The sequence below is a fragment of the Myotis lucifugus genome, unplaced genomic scaffold, assembly GCF_000147115.1.
Source record: "Myotis lucifugus unplaced genomic scaffold, Myoluc2.0 scaffold_235, whole genome shotgun sequence".
NCBI lineage: Eukaryota > Metazoa > Chordata > Mammalia > Chiroptera > Vespertilionidae > Myotis > Myotis lucifugus.
In genome coordinates, this window is record NW_005871283.1 from 1,628,927 (window position 1) to 1,649,547 (window position 20,621).

At 41.9% G+C, this 20,621-nt stretch overlaps 1 protein-coding gene across 6 annotated transcripts in view; it reads left to right on the forward strand.

Moving 5' to 3' along the window:
- AREL1 (apoptosis resistant E3 ubiquitin protein ligase 1) overlaps positions 1–20,353 on the forward strand; it is a 40,917-nt gene extending 20,564 nt beyond the window's left edge. For 3 of the 6 annotated variants that reach the window (XM_006098441.3, XM_023762149.1, XM_023762150.1), the window contains 16 exons: positions 689–926; positions 6,609–6,778; positions 7,021–7,201; positions 7,378–7,625; positions 9,070–9,147; positions 9,802–9,943; positions 10,055–10,176; positions 11,142–11,217; positions 11,737–11,846; positions 12,510–12,689; positions 12,861–12,986; positions 14,098–14,227; positions 14,315–14,373; positions 16,636–16,725; positions 17,484–17,659; positions 17,759–20,353. In XM_006098441.3, the coding sequence (XP_006098503.1) occupies positions 689–926; positions 6,609–6,778; positions 7,021–7,201; positions 7,378–7,625; positions 9,070–9,147; positions 9,802–9,943; positions 10,055–10,176; positions 11,142–11,217; positions 11,737–11,846; positions 12,510–12,689; positions 12,861–12,986; positions 14,098–14,227; positions 14,315–14,373; positions 16,636–16,725; positions 17,484–17,659; positions 17,759–17,861 (2,229 nt within the window). In that variant the 3' untranslated portion in view covers positions 17,862–20,353. Of the gene's footprint in view, positions 1–688; positions 927–6,608; positions 6,779–7,020; positions 7,202–7,377; positions 7,626–9,069; positions 9,148–9,801; positions 9,944–10,054; positions 10,177–11,141; positions 11,218–11,736; positions 11,847–12,509; positions 12,690–12,860; positions 12,987–14,097; positions 14,228–14,314; positions 14,374–16,568; positions 16,726–17,483; positions 17,660–17,758 lie in introns of those variants that run through there. The other 3 variants (XM_006098440.3, XM_023762147.1, XR_002831602.1) reach the window with 2 other exon arrangements.
- Positions 20,354–20,621: the final 268 nt, after the last annotated feature.

Consider the following 20,621-nt stretch of genomic DNA (forward strand, 5'->3'; position numbering starts at 1 on the left):
ACTTAATGTTACCTCTTCAAAATAAGAAAAATATTACTAAATAGAGTTGGGGTTATTGTAGATTTAGAGGTTGGCAAACTATGGCCTAAGGCTTAAATCAGGCACAGCTCCTACTTCTGTAAATACAGTTTTATTGGAATACAGCAACACCCATTCATCTTCCTGTATTGCCTATGAGTAGTTAGCCATAATTGAATAGCTGTGTATGACCTATAAAGCCAAAATTATTTACTCTGTGGCCCTAGAAAAAGTGGGCCGCCCCCTGTGATGACTTTATTACAGTACCATGCTTGGTTTTGTAGCCGGAACCCCCCTAGCCTTGCCTGTTGTTTTAGTTCACTCAGTGCCAGTGGTACCTGCTGATGTACCTTTACATTGGATTAGCAGTGATAACATAATAAGAAGGGCTGGTAAGAAGAGGAGCATTTGTGGGAATGTCAAACTGAAACTGATTTAATGGTATATCTTAAACCTGTCCTCAAAACAAGTTAAGACTTTGTTCATGATTTAATGGTTTTCTTTGAAGTATTAAGAGAATTTCTTTCTCCCTCTGTCTGCAGGACTATAGGAGGGGGTGGGTATTGGGTTTTACCAGCTACCTCCTCGCTCCCCACCGTTTTTTGAGTTAGATGGCTAACGATTTTCTCTCCCCGTTCACTAATGGGTGCCCCTCTTCTTCCCACTGCAGTTATTCTATAAGAACGGGCAGCCGTTCCCTGCACATCGGCCTGTGGGACTAAGAGTTCACATCTCTCATGTTGAGCTAGCAGTGGAAATTCCAGTGACCCAGGAAGTCCTCCAGGAGCCCAGTTCCAATGTGGTCAAGGTGGCCTTCACTGTGCGCAGGGCTGGGCGTTATGAAATCTCAGTGAAGCTTGGTGGATTAAATGTGGCCTACAGTCCCTACTACAAGATTTTTCAGCCTGGTACATTATCCCCCCCACTTCTTCCTTTCTCTTCTTCCCTCCCTCTTTTTCCCCCTTTTTCTTTTTCTTTGTAATTATACCTTTTTTTGAATAATATCTTTATCGAGATTTAATTCACATGCTATAAATTCATCCATTTAAAATACACAATTTAATGGTTTTTAAAATTCATAGAGTTGTACAACTATCACCACATTTAATTTTAGAGCATTTTCATCACCCCATGATCCTGCAACTGTTTGTAGTCACTCCCCATTTTCCCCAAATGCCCCAGCTGTAGGCCACCACTAATCTGCTGCTTGTGGATTTGCTTCCTGTGGCTGCTACTTTACTGTTTACATTCAGATCAGTGTAATCATAACATATGTGGACTTTTTGTGACTGGCCTGTTTCACTTAGCATAATGCTTTTAAGGTTTATGCATGCATGTTTTAGCATGGATTAGTACTTATTTATTTTTATTTCCAAGTAATAGTCCATTGTGTAGAATGCTGCAATTTATCTATTCATCAGTTGATGGACATTTGGGGGTCATTGCTTTTGGCTGCTACGCATAATGCCGCTGTGTACATTTGTGTACATTTTTGTGTGGACACACATTTTCATTTCTTTAAGAGTAGAATTGCTGGGTCATCAGCCAGGTAAGTTCTTAAGGAGTAAGGGTGCCAGAATAGACAAAAGGTAAATTCTTCTGATTTTTGAAAACTTTTCAAGTAAAACCACCTTGACTTAATCCCACTCTTGCTGCCATTATGTGTTTTACTTCTCATTGAAGAGTTTCTGCTCAAGCTTCTGGTATCTAAGAGTTAGGCTTGTATCTCTACTCTTTCACCCCCTTCATGTCCTTTATGCCAGATAATAAATGCTCACTGACTTTGAAGCCTAAAAGTATAATCTCTGACTCCTGATTCTGCAACATATCTCTTTAGTGTGTCAAGATCCTGTCTGTCCTGTGTGTTCTGCCATGGCTTCCTTTTGAGGGTGTCATTTTGATATCTACAGCAGTGATAGGACCATGGAACCTGTTGGGGTCAAACCATAACAAGAAGGGTCTTAAGAAGATTTGTGTATCTTTGCTTGACTAGTCATCAATTTTCTTTCTCTTACAACAGAGGAAGGCTGACAAGGTGGCTCCCAAGCCATCTCTCTCTCCATATATCTCGTTCTTTGTTTCAGTGTCTCTCTCATAGACTCCTTTTCACATGAATTATTATCAAACTACCTCCTTGCCACCAATGGAGAACATTACATATCCTTATAAGTGTATACCAGTCCTTTTATTAAACTCTTTATTTTGAAATAATTATAGGTTCTTATGCCGTTGTAAGAAATAATAGAGAGATCTGGTATACCTTTGACCCAGTTTCCTTCAATGGCAACATCTTAAAAATATAGTATAGCCCTGGCTGGTGTGGTTCAGTTGGTTGAGCGTTGTCCTGTGCACCAAAGGGTTGCCTGTTTGATTCCCAGCCAGGGCACATGCCCAGGTTATGGGTTCAATCCCTAGTAGATCAATGTTTCTCTCTTTCCCTCTCCCTCTCTCTAAAATCAATTAAAAATATATATTTAAAAAAAGAGAAGTACAACTCTTTAAAACAAACATAGTACAATATCACAGCCAGGTTATTGACATCAATACAGTCAAGACACTGAACATTTCCATCACCACAAGGATCCTTCATGTTGCCTTTACATAACCACACACATTCCTCCTCTCCCACCCAACTCTTTCTTAATCCCTGGTAGTCACTAAGCTATTCTCCATTTTTATAAATGTTCTCATTTCAAGAATGTTATATACATGGGATCATGGAGTATATAACCTTTTGATTCACATAACTTAAAAAAAAATCATTATTGTAAGTATTACATATGTCCCCTTTTTTCTCCCATTGACCTCTTCTACCTGCCCTGACTCCCTACCCCAGGCCTTCACCACCCTATTGTCAGTGACCATGGGTTATGTATATATGCATATAAGTTCTTTGGTTGATTTCTTCCCACCTACCCACTCTCCCCTGCCTTCCCTCTGAGATTCGACAGTTCCATGCTTTATATCTCTGGATCTATTTTGTTCATCAGTTTATTTTATTCATTAGATTCCACACATGAGTGAGATCATGTGATACTTATCTTTCTCTGACTGGCTTATTTGCTTAGCATAATACTGTCCAGGTCTATCCATGCACATACTTTTTTTCACTTAGAATTCCTTGGAGATTCATCCAGGTTGTTGAGTGTATCAATAGTTGGTTCCTTTTTATTGCTGAGTAGTAATTCCATGTTGTGAAGATACCATAGTTTGTTTATTCACCAATTGAAGGGCATTTAGGTTTTCTCCAGTTTTTGGCTATTGTGAATAAACCTATGAACATTCATGTACAGATTTTTGTGTGAATGTAAGTTCATTTCATTGATATAAATGCCCAGGAATGCAATTGCTGGGTCATATGGTAATTTCATGCTTAGTATTTTTAAGGAACTGCCAAACTCTTCTAGAGTGCCTATAGCATTTTAACTTCCTAGAAATGTGTGAATAGTCCAGTTTCTTCACATCCTCAGCAACATTTGATATTGTCACTAGTTTTCATTTTAGCCATTCTGGTAAGTGTGTAGTGGTTTTAATTTGCACTTCCCTAATGGCTAATGATGTTGAACATCTTTTCATGTGCTTATTTGCCATCTCTGTATCCTCTTGGGTGAAATGTCTTTTCATGTCTTTTGCTCATTTCTTAATTGGATTTTTTGGTGTGTTTTTTTTACTATTGAGTTTTGAGAGTTCTTTATATATTCTATATACTAGTCCTTTGTTAGGTAATGTGTTTTCTCTCAATCTTCAGCTTTTCTTTTTATCCTCATAATGGGGTCATTCACAGTACAAAAGTTGTTCATTTTGGTGAAGTCAATTTTATCAGTGTTTACTTTTATAGATCACTATTGTCCTGGTGCATGGATTCGTGCACATTGAAAGGAAATTAATTAGAAGAAATATTTTAATATTGCTGTTTGCCCTTTCTCTATAATAGAAGTGTCAACCAAATTCATGATTGACAATGACAGATTGAAACATGCGTTTGATTGGCGCCAGCAAGAGCTTTATATGTATCACGCATGCGCGAGTCAACTTAGCCTTTTATAGATATAGAATAAACTTGCTTAATTAGACCTGCTTTCTGATTTAGTTAAACTTTTTCCAGCCCAGTGAAGCACTCCAACTTCTCTTCAGGTAGTTGTCAGCAACACAGCAGTAAATATCAACACGAAGCAGATTATTATTGTAGATCATGCAGGGAGAACAAAGGGTAAAATATTTGCAGCAGTGTTTGACTATATTTTGTGCAGCGAGAAAACCTGAAGTCATTTTCAAGTTCCACCATTTCTTCTTTTCAGTTTAACATTTGGTTAAAGTGTAAAATGTTTGCACCTGGCTATAAAGCAAGTCAGGTTCCTGGGCTGAAGAAACTCCAAGGACACTAGTTGCTAGGGAGAAGAAGCCAGGTGTTGCTACATGACGTCATTACCCGGTGTCCACAGCAACTGTTTCCGGGCTGGGCTGGGCTGTGGACTGCATATTGCGCCATGCGGTCTTGACAGCATTGGCTGTGATTTGGTGGAGTGTCGCTCCAGGGTGGTGGCGGGGCCTGTGTCCCACTTGGGGGAAGCCAAGTGTTGGTTTGTTGGCGCCAGGTCCGTGGTACCGTTTATTTTTAAATGGCCAGTGAACATCATGCCAGCTCCTGCCTTGATCGTCTGCCCCCTGGTGGTTAGTGCTCGTCATAGCTACCGGTTGGATGGACATTTAGTCTTTTATATATATAGGTATTTAGTGTCTGAGAGCTCTTTGACTAGTCCTCGATCCTGAAGATTTTATCCTATTTTTTTCCTAAAAGTTACATAGTTTTACATTTTATATTCAAGGTTATGACCTGTTTTTAGTTCATCTATAATAATAAAAGTGTAATATGCAAATCAACCGAATGGCCGAATAGCAGAACGACCGTCCGGGCAACCACGCTATGACATGCACTGGCACCAGGCCAGCCAAGGTGGGTGTGATGCTATTGGTTGGGGGGCCTGCCATTGCCCCACGATTACCCCTCAGAGGGAGGCCCAGGCCACCCTCTGCAGGGCGATTGATTGGGGGGCTCCGCGATCGATTGCTCCGCAGAGGGAGGCCCAGGTTACCTGGCTGGTGGTGCTGCGGTGGGTAGGTGGGGCCTCCCTCTGTGGGGTGAATGATAGTGGGGCTCCTGGACTGCGAGAGGGCGCAGGCCAGGCTGAGGGACCTTCCCCCCCAACCTGAGTGCATGAATTTCGTGCACCGGGCCTCTAGTTTTTATATAAGAGACTTGGGTCGAGGTTTGTTTTGTTTTGTTTGTTTTGCATATAGTTCAGTTGCTCTAGCACCATTTGTTGAAAAGGCTATCTTTGCCCTGTTACATTGCTTTTGCACCTTTGTCAAGGATTAGTTGGGCATATTTGTAGGGGTATATTTCTGGGTTCTTTGTTCCATTGAGTGATGTGTCTATCCCTCCACCAATACCACAGTCTTGATACTGTAGCTATATAATAAGTCTTGAAAGTGAGTAAACTGATTCTTCCCACTTCATTCTTCTATTGCAGAATTATTTTAGCTATTCTGGGTCCTTTGTCTTTCCATATATATTTTAGAATAATATTGTCTAAAGCTACAAAATCTTGCTGAGATTTTGATAAGAACTGTTAAATCTTTATAGCATTTGGGGAGATTTGACATCTTTACTGTGTTGAGTCTTTCAATTCATAAACATGGTACATCTCACAATTTATTTAGACCTTTTTTATTTATTTCATCAGTATCTTGTTTTTAATATACAAGCCTTGTATATATTTTATCAGATTTGCATCTAAGTATTTAGTTTTTTTTTGCGATTGTTTGGCACTTAGTTTTAAGGCCTGTCTCACTTGTAGATTTCCAATAGGACTCTAGGCATTGTGTCCGTAACTCAGTTCTGTTTTCTCCAAGTTCTTCTCTCATTTGTTTAGTGCTTGAAGTAGTTAGGAATTTGTAAAAATTAGTCCCTAAAGTTTATTTTAATTAATCTCTTTGTTTTCTATCTTTTTCTCTGACTCTTAATGGTGGTGTTTTTTTGTTTTTTTTTTTGTTTTGTTTTGTTTTTTATATATTTTATTGATTTTTTTTACAGAGAGGAAGGGAGAGGGATAGAGAGCTAGAAACATCGATGAGAGAGAAACATCGATCAGCTGCCTCCTGCACACCCCCCACTGGGGATGTGCCCGCAACCAAGGTACATGCCCTTGACCGGAATCAAACCCGGGACCCTTGAGTCCGCAGGCCGACGCTCTATCCACTGAGCCAAACCGGTTCTGGCTGTTTGTTTTTTAATATATTTTTATTAATTTCAGAGGGGAAGGGAGAGGGAGATAGAAACATCAGTGATGAGAGAGAATCATTGATCGGCTGCCTCCTGCACGCCCCACACTGGTGATCAAGCCTGCAACCTGGGCATGTGCCCTGACCAGGAATTGAACTCCTGGTTCATAGGTCAACACTCAACCACTGAGCCACGCTGGCCGGGCCTTAATGGTGTTGTCTATCCCTTGGAGTTGGGCTGGGACATAGCTCTCTTTGTGCCTGAAAAGTACCTTTCTAACTGTTAGATTCCATTGTCTTTATTCCAGGAATGGTGGTTCCTTCCAAGACCAAAATTGTGTGCCATTTTTCTACTCTTGTGTTGACCTGTGGGCAGCCACACACCCTTCAAATAGTGCCCCGAGATGAGTATGACAACCCTACCAACAATTCCACGTCCTTGAGAGATGAGCACAATTACAGTTTGTCCATTCATGAGGTAAGCAGCCTCCCCCTTCTTTCTCTCTCTGTTCCTTTCTCTATCATTCTCGCCCTTTCTAATTCACTTCCATTTCTTGACTTCTGTGCTCTCCTTCCTTCCTTTATCTGATAATACCTATCTCATTAGTAACTATGAGCCTTAGATTAGCTCATAGATAGGAAAGTTCTTTGTAAAGAGTAAATTACATGCAAATATGGAAAATTATATATGTTTAGTGATGCTTTGTTTTCCTTGTATAGCTCGGTCCCCAAGAAGAAGAGCACACTGGTGTCTCATTTGAGAAGTCAGTGACATCCAACAGACAGACCTGCCAGGTCTTCTTGCGACTCACCCTGCATTCTCGTGGCTGCTTCCATGCCTGCATTTCGTACCAAAATCAGCCAATCCATAATGGCGAATTTGACATTATTGTCCTAAGTGGTGAGTTGAAAGAAAAGCTGTGATTTGTTCTTTGCATGTCTGTGCTCTTTTGACAACTTCACACACAAACATCTGCTATTTGAGCCAAACTTAGCTCAGAGTCCTGTGGGCTAAAAGTTTAATTTTTTCTTCTTCTCTGACTCCTACTCTAAACTTTATTCCTTATTCTACTTCAGAGAATGAAAAGAATATTGTTGAACGCAATGTGTCCACCTCAGGAGTGAGCATTTACTTTGAGGCTTATCTTTATAATGCTGCCAACTGCACCAGCACACCGTGGCACCTCCCACCCATGCACATGAGCTCTTCCCAGCGCCGGCCTTCCATGGCTGCTGAGGAGGAAGACGAAGATTCACCTTCTGAGTGTCACACCCCCGAGAAGGTGAAGAAACCGAAGAAGGTGTACTGCTATGTGTCACCAAAGGTTGGAACTCCCATTCTTGCCTCTAAATCCCCCAGCCCAGCCTGCATGTAATTGGTAATAGTCTGAGAATCAGGCAAGATCACTGACTTGTAGGGTTTCTAGGATGCTAAGAGAGGTCACTTAAAGTGAAGCAGCAGAGGGTATGCCACCTCTTCTGCTGCAGATGTTTGGTTTGGACTAGATTTAAGTCTCTGCCTTGGAGCTCTAGGGAACCTGTGGCATTCTGACCTTCGAGTGCTTCTGGGAAGATTTTTCAAGGCATGGCTCTTAGAGCTTTAAAGAAAGTCACTTTAAAAGTTCTCACTAGTATAAAAATTACTGTTGTCCCCTTGTGCTTTTTGAAACAATTTGATCTTTCATTCTGTCATCTGTGAAACCACAATAAGTGGATGTCACCATCAGGCTACAGGATTAGAACAGAAATTTTGGCAGAGACAAGGAGTGTAACTTCCCAAGGGCCCTGAGCTAAGAGGTGCTTTGTGTTAGAGATTTTCTTTTCAATATTGTATTTTGCTTGTTCATTCAAACCTCAGAAAAATGAGACTCTTGAAACATCCCATTATATCCCTTTAATGTCATAATCAAAACTGAGTTCTAATACTATTCTCCTTTAGAATACTTTGTTACCATTTGTTATTTAAAAATCTAACCTTAATTTAGCATGGGGGAATGGTAATGAGGGACTAGTGGTGTATAGATGAAACAGGATTGGTTATGATTTGATAATTTTTGAAGTTGGTGATGGATTCATTAGACTCTTTTTCTCTTCTTTAGTATGTGTGTGAAATTTTCTTTAATGAAGAATTTTTTAAAATCTAGAAAAAAATCAGCTACTACACATCACAGATTTTTTAAATTAAAAAAAATTATGGCATTGTTTTTTTCTTTATGACATAAAGAGATCCTTCTTTATTCTTAATGAGGAATTTTTATGAACCTTTTTGTATGAGACTCCACCCCAATCACCTTTCTATCACCCACCCCCTTTTCCCTGGCAAATCCTTGGAACCATTTAAATAGGGATAAAGCAATAGATATGGGCCATTGCTGTTCCCTGTTCATTGACTTAGAGAAAGTCTCTCTGAGCAGCACTGAGCTGAGCAGAAGTAGATTTTTATTGTTTGTAGGTGAAATAATGTTCTCTACTCATAAAGTGAAAACCTGAGCTCGGATATTTACAAATGGTAGTAAGACTTAAATGTTAAGAGCATGAAATATCTCTATGTGAAATTGCACTGTCAGAGTATTATTTTTAATTTGCCTATTTCAAGTGGGTGATATTACTTATTTGATTTCAATGCTGACCTAAATTATCCTTTTTGTCCATAGATGAAAAGGGTTATCATGAGAAGTATAGATGGGGACTCTGATATTTGAGTTATAGTATCCAAATAGAGCCTTTTTATTTATCATTCACTTGGTTTTTTGTCTGTTGGCCCATCAGCAATTCTCAGTGAAGGAGTTCTACCTGAAGATCATTCCCTGGCGCCTTTATACCTTCCGAGTGTGCCCAGGAACCAAAGTAAGTGGATCCTTACATCTGGTTCTTGCTGAGCAGGCTTCAGCCCTGGAATAACTGAGCCTATTCGCAGTAATCTCATGAAACCTCATGAAGAACACAGACAGTATAGTAAGACACGTCTTACAGGAATTTAAAAGCAAGACAGAATAATGCGAGAGTTGTCTTTTTCCTTAGGCCTAAGTTAATGGAGAGGGTATTAATAACTTTGCCCCCAGCTTGGTCTCACAGTATATTGAAGCTCTTTTAGAATCAGTATTTTCATATATTACAAATTTTTTTTTTAACCTTTCTGAGCTTTTGGAATCTAAGGACAAATCACTTTCCTCCACCCAGTTTGTCCAACCTCTTCAGGTAGTTATTTGCTATTTTATGGATCCTGACTATTTTCATCCTGCTTGTATTCCTTGTTGGAAGGTCTGTAGTGTTGCCTGTGATCCTTACTAAAGGCAGTCTCTGCGACTCAAATAATTTAAAATTTGAATTGTAGAGCACTGAAGTGAAAAACAAGGAAATGTACTCCTGGTAGGTACTCATTTGGAGAAAACAGGCTTAACTTGTTTTTGTTGGTTGGTACAGAGCATAGGGTTGTGGGCGGTTTTTGCTGGAGTTGAGGTTTTTATAAATTAATTCCTTTTTTCTCCCCGCCTTTGCTAGTTTTCGTACCTTGGCCCCGACCCTGTCCATAAGCTCCTTACGCTGGTGGTAGATGATGGCATTCAGCCTCCTGTGGAGCTCAGCTGTAAGGAGAGGAACATCCTCGCAGCCACTTTCATCCGTTCCCTCCATAAGAACATAGGTAAAGTTGGGCAGTGACCGCAGCTACTGTGGGTGCCTGAGGGTGTAGAAGTGGCCTGCACAGATGTCTTGTAATAAGGCTGTAATCATGGTGAATCTTACGGTTCCTCAGGAGGCTCCGAGACCTTTCAGGACAAGGTGAACTTTTTCCAGCGAGAGCTTCGGCAGGTACATATGAAAAGACCACATTCCAAAGTCACCCTGAAGGTCAGCAGACATGCCTTGTTGGAATCGGTGAGTAAAGTTTCATCCCTGTCAAAAGTTATCAAAGTTTTTCAGCTAGGAGCCTCTTTGATATTTGGTTATATTCTTCAGGTTATCTTTTTCATGAAACCCAAACTTCTCTTTAAACATACCTGTGAAAAGACTATTCTTCTGTTTGATTATACTAAGTTTGGGGCAGATTTGTTGGAGGTATGTTATTAAGGAGAGAGACTGGTTGACACATTGGCTTTAGAATCTGTACTGAACTAGCTCCTGAATAAACTCATGGAACTCCTGTGCAGGGCAGGTATAAGTAGTTGTTACAGAAGAAAGTTCTTGTTATTGAATCCCTGGAATAGAAGAGCTCTTGTTGGATTACAAGGCAATGATTTTTGTTGTCACTCTGGTTTGATGGAAAAGGAACACCTGATGTGTGTCTGTCTCCACTGCACAGACGCTGGCATAGTTCTTACATTCCCCAAGAATGAGAAGGCTTGGTCCCAGTCCAAAATGTGTTTGTGATGTTTGGCTCTGGTAGGTGTGATTGGAAACCTCTTTTCTTAGCCGCATTCTCCATGTGGTATGGCTCCCTGTCTGAACCTAGCCTTTGGATAAAGACGTCTAGCAAATAGACTGTACTTTACCAAAAACCAGGATTCCTTGGTTCTCTTGCTGACAGCTTACTAATCTGAGCCATTTTTAGTTCTTTAGGCATTTTTTCATTAATAAAATGAGGGTTGTAAAAAGAAAAACAAGCGTCAACTTTTCAACAAAGTAATGGTGTAAAGACAAATTAGATTATTTTTTAAAACCTTACATTTCTTCTGGAGATACATGTATTTTAATTATAAAGTGTTATTAAAGCTTGTTTATGAATAATAGATTGCCTCCAATAACTAGTAGACAATAATAGCATTATTCTTGTGTTTTTGTCGTTAACACCCAAGAAATGCCAGCCAATGGTCTGATACTTCCTTCCTTTTGCTACTTTTCAGTCTCTGAAAGCCACTCGGAATTTCTCCATCTCAGATTGGAGCAAGAACTTTGAAGTGGTTTTCCAGGACGAAGAAGGTCAGTTTTGAAATTTCATATTCATCTTTTTTTTAAACTCCACTCTCACTCGTATTCTATTTCTTACCCCTTCTCCACAAAAAAAACAAAACACACCCAAGGGGGTGTATTTTTTTTCTAAGGGAAAAAATTCATGAATCAAGATAAAAGGTGGTGTTTACTGGCCAGATGACTTGGTGGATCTCATAGAGCACAGACATACAGGGGCTTAGAGGGAGAGCTCTGTGTATTTGAACCAGAAGGGCAAACTTTTCACCTTTGTAGAACTAAGAGAAAGGTCCGTTTCCTTGGATATCTTATCTCCTGTGTTTCCATACTAGGGGGTATTAGCTTAGTGACCTTTAATCCTATAGAAGGATGGGATTTCAAAAAAACGTCCAGTTAATGTGGGTTGGAAGGGGGAAACAGTAAGGTAGTGGAATGGAGGGAGTGTGGAGAGTATAAAATAATGGATTAATGAACAGACATGATAGGAGATAGTAGGCCAGAGTTATTTTTTATTTTTATTATATTTTTCAGCTCTGGACTGGGGAGGGCCTCGCCGGGAATGGTTTGAGCTAATCTGCAAAGCACTATTTGATACCACCAATCAGCTCTTTACCCGATTCAGTGACAACAACCAAGCATTAGTGAGTCTGTGACTTCCCCATGGGTGGGTGGAAAATGTAGATTATGTTATAATAATGCAGTAGACTGATGAGTTTGAGATTATGAATCTGGGAATCTGACAATTTGTGCCCTGTTTTTCCCTACAATATGAACTAATCAGTTAACCTCCTTCTGCTTTGCCTTCATTATTTCATCTCTAGGATAAGAGAAAATGCAGACAGATTAATATTTTACTAAAAAGCATTATAATGCAATGGCTATTCTAATTATAATAATAATTAAGCCACTTTCTCAAAACATGCCTGAAGCTATTGAATTCTGTACTAGACCTTTGACTAAGCAGAGGTGTCAGGAGGAGAGAAGTGGACTTTGGCTGAAGGAAGTTCTGGTATAGGGAAAAGGCATCATCACATCATGCACTGATTACTTACATACTCAGCCAGATGAAGCCACAAACTTATGTAAGATTCTTCAGCCTAATGTAAGGCCATCTCTGCCCTTTATCCTCCAGTCACTTGAATTACTCAGTAGTGGCTACCAAAAGGCCAATACCATTTGGATGGGCTCTTTGATTTAATACTGGGATTCTTGCTCTCTCGGAATGGAGTTGGGAGGGTGGGTCTTTCCAGAACTAGGCTATAAGAAAAATGGCCCAAAGCTTTTTAATATCTTTTTTTTGACAGGTGCACCCCAACCCTAACCGCCCCCCTCATCTACGCTTGAAGATGTATGAGTTTGCAGGGCGGCTCGTGGGCAAGTGTCTCTATGAGTCCTCTCTAGGAGGAGCCTACAAGCAGTTGGTCCGCGCTCGCTTCACCCGTTCTTTCTTGGCCCAAATCATAGGACTACGTATGCATTACAAGGTAATGTCTGAGGTGTGTCTTTTCTACTAAGGCCCTGGCCATGAACTCTGGAGTCTCTCCACTCTGAGCTAATTATTCTTAAGGTTGAAGGGGTAAGTGGTTCCTAGCAGTTGTAAATCTCATTTCTGGGTAAGAGTAGTCATGTTCTATTCTGTCTTTCTGTCTCCTCAGTACTTTGAAACGGATGACCCAGAATTCTACAAATCTAAAGTTTGTTTTATCCTCAACAATGACATGAGTGAGATGGAGCTGGTCTTTGCAGAAGAGAAATATAACAAATCAGGTCAATTGGATAAGGTGAGAACGAGGACCAGAGCCCGTGGGTCCCCTGAGTCCCACCCTCTTCCAGAGCAGTGCAGCCTAATAGAACTTCCTGCAAAATGGGCATGTTCTCTGTCCGTGCTGTCCGCTGAGCACCCACAATGTGGCCAGTGTGACCAAACAACTGAATTCCTCATTTTATTTTATTTTCATGAACTTAAATGTAAATAACCACCTATGACTAGTGGCAGCCATATTGGGCAAGATAGGTTTAGGTCATTGCATCCTACACTTTATGATCTGGCCCATTTTAGTGGAGTAAAAGACACATGAACCCATCTATCCCACCTATTTACTTTCTAGTAGAAAAAGAACTTAGTGATAATGCAGTGTCACTGCACAAGGAGCTTTGGAGGGGATGGCATACCTATCTCAGCTTTAGTGGTGTTGATGTAGATGACTCCTATTTTAACACGACCTGTATATTTTTAAAACTTTATTACAAAATTATTAGCCCAAAGTACTTCTGATGCAAATGTGGTTCTGTTTACATTGTAGTGCTAAACAAAATCATGAAGGTAAAGTTGCAGTAACATACAATTGAAAGCAAATAGCAATGACTAAAAAACTGTGACCACTGATTGATACCATTGTACTGATAATCACATATCCTTTGTGACTGTTGTGGGACTGTAAGGGAAGGATGTAAGGGAACAACTGATCCCTCCTTAGAATTTCTAAAGAGATTTCTTCACTACTTATCTGGCTTTATTTATTCTCAATTGGCTTAGGGGTTTAAGAGAAGAGGTTGTGATGGTTTAATTTCAGATCATAGAGACATTAAAATGTTGCTAACAAGGGACCAGAGTATCTTCTTCCTGTTGCATCACCACTGTTTGACTAGGTCAGAGAAGACTCCCTCAGATCCCCACTTCAGAAATAGTTAGTAGAATACAGCAATAGTGGTGGGAACCCGGAAGCTTAGTAACTGTACAGAACCAAGTGTGTTGAGAAGCTGAATGCACGGCAGAAACTTGCAACTGTGATAGACGTCATTAACTCTGTGTTTGTGGGGCATACCAAGCAGCTGTCATCTTACAGACGCTCATCCGCAGCCTCTCCCTCTGTCTTTTGCATCTTATTTTAGGTTGTTGAACTCATGACAGGTGGAGCTCAAACCCCAGTCACTAATGCGAATAAAATCTTCTATTTAAATTTGCTGGCCCAATATCGGCTGGCCAGTCAAGTGAAAGAGGAGGTGGAACATTTCCTGAAAGGTGAGATTCTGTCTGCTCTTAGCTTTGATGTGAAAGTACCTGTATCCATGGTGTGGGTATGGTTTTAACTGGGCTACTTTGTTTCAGGCCTGAATGAGTTGGTCCCTGAGAACCTTTTGGCTATTTTTGATGAAAATGAGCTTGAGGTAAGTGCTTATATTCACAAACCCCCATTCTTGACTCAGTGTTTTAGTTTTCCCACAGGAAAGCCCTTTATGCAAGGTTGATTTCACTTTTATCACTCTTCCCAAGCATTGACCCATTCGTCAGCTTTTAAAAAGTTAGAATGTGTCCTAGCTGGTTTGGCTCATTGGATAGAGTGTCAGCCCATGGACTGACGGGTCCTGGGTTCAATTCCAGTCAAGGGTACATACCTCGGTTGCAGACTCATGCTGGAGGCAACCAATCAATGTGTCTCATATTGATAATATTCTCTCTCTGTCTCTCCCCCTCCCTTCCACTCCCTCTAAAAAAAATCAATGGAAAAAATATCCTCGGGTGAGGATTAAAAAATAAATAAAAAGTTAGAATGTGAAACTTAGAAACCAGTAAATAGCTAATTATTTTTGAAGAGTAATAATTAATATTCACCTATTTCTCAAATATTATTGATATTGGTTGAGTACTAAAGAATTAGTATCATGTACAGTCTTTGACGTTTAAAGATGACTTAAGGGAATAATAGGACATATTTGTTCAGGGACTATTTATTGAGTGCCTCCTGTATGCCATGAGTAAAAAAGTCCCTGCCCTCATGGAACATTCCAGTGAGGAAGACATATTTCAACGTTTGGGGCCACAATGCTATACAGTTAATATATTCTTATCTTAGGTCCTGTAATAACCAAAATATGGCTCTATGATGGTAAATGCCATTCTGTAAGTAGCAAAATACGAGTTTGTATCAGGTGTGAACAAAACATAAAATCAGTTTTTTACCTGCTGCTCACAGATGATACATATAAGGCAAATTATTAGTTTCAATTATTAGCTCTTAGGAGGAATGTGTTTTTTGCAGACTGTTGCCTGTATGGAGAAAGTTCTTTAAAAATGAAAAAACAAAAAAGTTTAGGTGGTTTTGTACAATTTTTATTAACTGAACTGTTTTCGAGAACAAGACTCAAAGTCTTGTGCAATTTTCATCACATTTTATACCTTTAAATATGAATCTAAACAAAATGAACTCTCCATCTCTCAGCCTAAAGTTTCTGATAGAAACCTAATGCTGTTATTTGGGGACTGAGGAATAGCTACTGGTATATTTGTTTGTATCCTGAAGCAAAGCATTTGTAACAATTTGTAAAAGTGAGTAGGAAGGAAGGACACAGTCTCGTACAGTTCCACATGCTGCTCTTAGTTACTCATTAGCTTAACCAGTTCTTTTTGAAGGAGCCAAGGCTCCTAAGGCTTAATGTGAGCTTTTCTCCTCTCTTGATTAGGATGTATCATTCTTTATATCCATTGGATGAGGACTCACAGTCTGAAGTAACACGCAGGGTTCTGAACCAGATTAGGACATGAACAAGATGTTGAGGGCTCTGATCTCATTAATGTTCTCATTTTTTGGCATGTTTTTAATCTATCTGATCAAGTAGGGGCTGGGCTGAAGGGAAGGAAGGTAGTAAAAGTTCAGTCCACAAAAGGATGGATCCTGGGGAAAGGAAAAGCCACTTGACAGATTTATCAGTGGGCCTGGGGGTCTTCATCAAAGGGAAAGGGCCTGCTTTTCTCGATAGTGTTTCTAGGCTCCCTCCCGATCAGACTGTCAGTAAACTTAGTTCCCTTTTTTCGTCCTTTGTTGCCATTCAAAATAATCCACAGCAGCAGTTCTTAATTAGGTGGGTGCATCAGAAATGCTCGGGGAACTTTTCAAAACACACACGCTTGTAACCTACTCCTAAAGATTCTGATTCAAAAGGTCTAGGGTAAAACCATAGGCATCAATATATTTTTTTAAAAGCTGTGTGATTTGCCCTGGCTGGTGTAGCCCAGTTGGTTGGGCATCGTCCTGTGCACTGAAAGGTTGCCAGTTCGATTCCTGGTCAGGGCACATACCCAAGTTGCAGGTTCAATCCCCGGTTGTGGTGCATGCTGAAGGTAACCAATCAATGTGTCTCTCTCACAGTGGTGTGTTTTTTTTCCCCTCTCTCTCTAAAATCAATTTGAAAAACAACATACTTTTTTTTTTTTTAGAAAAGGCTGTGTGATTGTTAGCACATTGGTTAGGAAACTTTGGCCTATTATAATTGATTTTCCTAAAGCGGTATTCTGGCATTGTGACCTCACCTTTTGTCTTTTTCCTGGTGTTTTCTTTATTCTACATTTTTGCATATTAACATAGGTAATCAACCTTATGCTGAGTCTTTGTTCCTCTGAGTGTCCTAGTAACACCTGACTATCTTCTCCAGCTACTGATGTGTGGGACTGGGGACATCAGTGTGGCTGATTTCAAAGCCCATGCAATGGTCGTTGGTGGCTCATGGCATTTCAGAGAAAAGGTAAGTGGGCCAGATTTCTTTTAGTTGCATTTGTGCCATGTTGTAAAGAAAATGTTTCAGAACACAAAAGTTGAAGCCCTGGCTGGATGGCTCAGTTGGTTGGAGTGTTGTCCCACCAAAAGATTGTGGGTTCAATCCCTGGTCGGGGCACATATGAGAGGCTCACATTGATAAACCAGGGGTGGGAAGCCTTTTTTCTGCCAAGGGCCATTTGAATATTTATAACATCATTCATGGGCCATACAGAATTATCAACTTAAAAATTAGCCTGCTATGTTTGGTAAAATATTTATTTAGCTCACCCACACTGCCTTGGCAGGGCCAGACCAAATGATTTGGAGAGCTGGACATTCCCCACCCCTGCTCTAAACATATCCTTGGGTGAGGATTTAAAAAAAAAAAAAGTTGAGTCAGAAAAGCAGACATATCAACTGGGGGGAAAAATGATATATGTGTGGGAAAGACACAAGGGACCCTGGTCTCTATTGGCTGTGATGCTGACTGCCACAGAAACAGTGCATTGGAAAGTCAAAGATACAGAACCAAGCATTCGGTGACTTCCCTCCTGACTGCGCGACAATGCAAACTCCTAGACTCTAGGACCTAGAGAGTTTGTCAATTCTAACCATTCCTACCTGTGTCCTCACAGCAGTAACTGAGCCACACCCCCACTTTGGGTGTCCTGTTGCTTCCTTGCCCCGAGGTCAAACCCTGGGCTGCATACTGGTGTGACCCCAACCTTGTGCTCTCCCTGCCAGGTCATGAGGTGGTTTTGGACTGTAGTTTCCAGTTTGACCCAGGAGGAGTTGGCTCGGCTGCTTCAGTTCACAACAGGCTCCTCTCAGCTGCCACCCGGAGGCTTTGCGGCCCTCTGTCCCTCATTCCAGATTATTGCTGCTCCGACCCACAGCACGCTACCAACTGCACACACATGGTAGGTATCTGACTGCCCAATGCATGCTCTTGGGAGGGATTATTTTTCCAGCCTTTGTCAGTGGTTTTGAGTTAATCACTTCTCCCCTTGCCCTTCCAGTTTTAACCAGCTGTGCCTCCCTACGTATGACTCGTATGAAGAGGTGCACAGGATGCTGCAGCTGGCCATCAGTGAGGGCTGTGAGGGCTTTGGCATGCTCTGACCACTCTCCTGCCATCCTCTTGGCTCCTGTGCTTTCTGGAGCATCTGGGTGCGCACAATAGACATCATAACCACTGATGCTAACAGAACACATAACCATCAACCAGAAGCTGCTGCATGCTCCCCAGTGTCTGGAGTATTTGGTCACCTACAGGCCTTGTCCTTCCCTCGCCCCCTTCCTGTCCATCTTCTCCCCACAGGCCACTTTGGCATGATATGTATTCTGAGCTACTCGTTGAGTCACGAGAAGAGGACCGTGCTGCTGTAATTCCACTTGGTTCTTAGGAGATCTCAGTGGCGGGAGCTGCCTCATTAGCTGAAGGAGATTACACAAAGGGCTCAGCTCTCATTGGGGAGCTGGTGCCCTCGCCTTGCTATCCTCCTCTGCTTATGCTCCTCGGGGTCCCTCTGTGGCCCTCATTACTTGACCTGAGGTCTGTGAGTCCTTCTTGTGGGCAGGGTGGTTGCCTCTTCTCAGCAGGAGCCAGGAGAAGCACCGATAGGAAGAGGCCCACATGCGCAATCTTTGGTTTTGTCCCTCTGCACAACGGCAGGCATGGGCATTGGCCCTGGACTACCTCTGATGGGGACTGAGCACACACGGATCTTTCTGTGGTTCCGAACTGGAAAAGGAGCTTTCCCTGCACGCGTTTCTGGAAATGGTCGTTAATCTCTAAAGAATTCTAAGGTTTTTCCTGAGTTTGAGCCGGTGAGAAAAGCAGACCTAAGCATGTGAAAGATAGCTGGGCTGTGGCCTCCAGTGCTGACTCTGCTTCTCCTTTAAGGTGGGGGGCGTGTCTAGGCATATGGCTGGCTTGAAGACTACTGATGCTTGTCCCTAAGTTTGTTCTTTACGCTAAGGTGTGGCTGGGCCTGGTCACCTGCCTTCGAGTTATACAGTCTGCTAAGAGCTGGGATTCTTTTGCTTTCTACTGAAGAAAATTTTGGAGCAAGGAACTGGGACCGTAAGAATAGCATGCCAGTGATCCCTGCTTCTCTCTTTGCTTGGTGTTCTCTGGCAGCACTGGGGCAAGGGAAGGGGACCAACAGTTCAAGTGTTTTCACAGGTCCTTTGGGTCAGGATACTGGGAACAGAGGAGATACGTCAGGCAGTAAACACCTAGCTGCCCCAGTTACTTCCCTTCACTCCCTCAGTTACCACCAAGGGGAACTAAGAAGGGAGGAAGATATATTAGGTTCACTATTGTGTGATGATTGAGGAGAACCTGCTGTCCTCTCTTGGATGATGGCAACATTACAATTTGAATGAAAACATTTGCAAGACGCAAAACCTCATCAACTGTCCCACATGTCTGTTTTTAAGAAGGCTTTGTAGCAAGCTACTATTCCCAATGGGGCATTCAAGTCTGAGACTATTACAAGCCATCTTTATCGCCAAAACCAGCAAGTACACAGAGTCCAGAGAGGAGGCAGGACTGTGGCATTGCCTTGGCCTCCTGGAAGCAAGTCTGAGCCCTCCTGCTCCCAGAGATCACAAGGAACAAGCCCTTCTGAGCTGCTGCTGTTAATGCCTGACCTCACTCCTTCGCAGTCGTCATTTGTCCTTCTTGGTGTGGGTGCTGACCTCACTCATTCTTGGGGTCCAGGATCCAGTGTCAGGGCCTCTACACCACAGGGTCCTGCATGCCACATGGTCACTGCTCTCCTCAGGGACCAGGACAAGGTGCTGCTGCTTGCCCCAGTGTTTCCCGTGGGATATGTACAGGCAAGCTGTGTCATCACCCTGGGAAACACGATGCTGCCCCTCGGCCCAGAGAGGGGTTTCCCGCGGGGGGCCCGGGGGCTGGTTCTGCTGTCTTTGGCAGTTATTCCTCTTCTGGATTCTGCTTTCACCCTCCAGCAGCTCTCCACAGACTGACGCTGGAGCTCGATTTGATTTTCTTGGCTAGACCTGTCATTTTAAACTCTGGTCATAGCACTTTTCAAAGCATCCTGGGCACCGCCACTGCCCAGCTGGGGCAGCTGCATCCCCGTGGGGGTCCTGAGCCCCAGGGCCTTTGTTTAACAAAACCCTTTGGTACTGTTGTGGTTTTTCTATTCTTCCAGTTTATCCTCTCTCCTAACTGTTCAAATGTATCTTTGCTCTTTGGGGCCTTTCTTTTACCTTTTTTTTTTTTTTCTTTTCTAATCCTGCTTTGGTACTAGCCAGTGTGGGGAAAGGTACAGTGTGTCGGAGAGAAGTAGTGTGTGTTACTTCTCGGGCAATTTTCTATTCACGTTTCTTATTTTGGCCAGTTCTTTTATTTATGTCCTTGTGGCCCAGGTACTTTGGGGGTCAGCTAACCTCCTGGCCTTCAGTGTCTTTGAAGGAGACCAGATACAAAGTGAACACCACGGAGAACATCGGCATGTCTCTAGAACTTCAGCGGAGACCAAGCCCTGCTGCAAAGTTTCAGGCCAGGCAAAAGGGCCAGACAGTTGCAATGACTGTGTAAATATTTTGTACAGTAAATAAATAAATGTTTAAAAGGACTAAGGAGTAGAAATATTTTTTTGTATTTTCCCAAGAATTCCTTCAGAAGCAGGCAGCTCAGGATAGGATGTACACTGGGAGACCCGCCTGTCCCAGGCCTCTTGCCCTTTCACCCTTCCCTGATTGCTGTCCATGGTTCCAAGCGGGCACTGTCATTCACACAGCCAGTGGCGGGACAAGTGCTTGTGCACTTTGGCAAGAGCAGAGCGTGTCTGTTCTCATCAATCTTTTAAACATTAATTGTTACAGTTTTACTACATAAGAAAC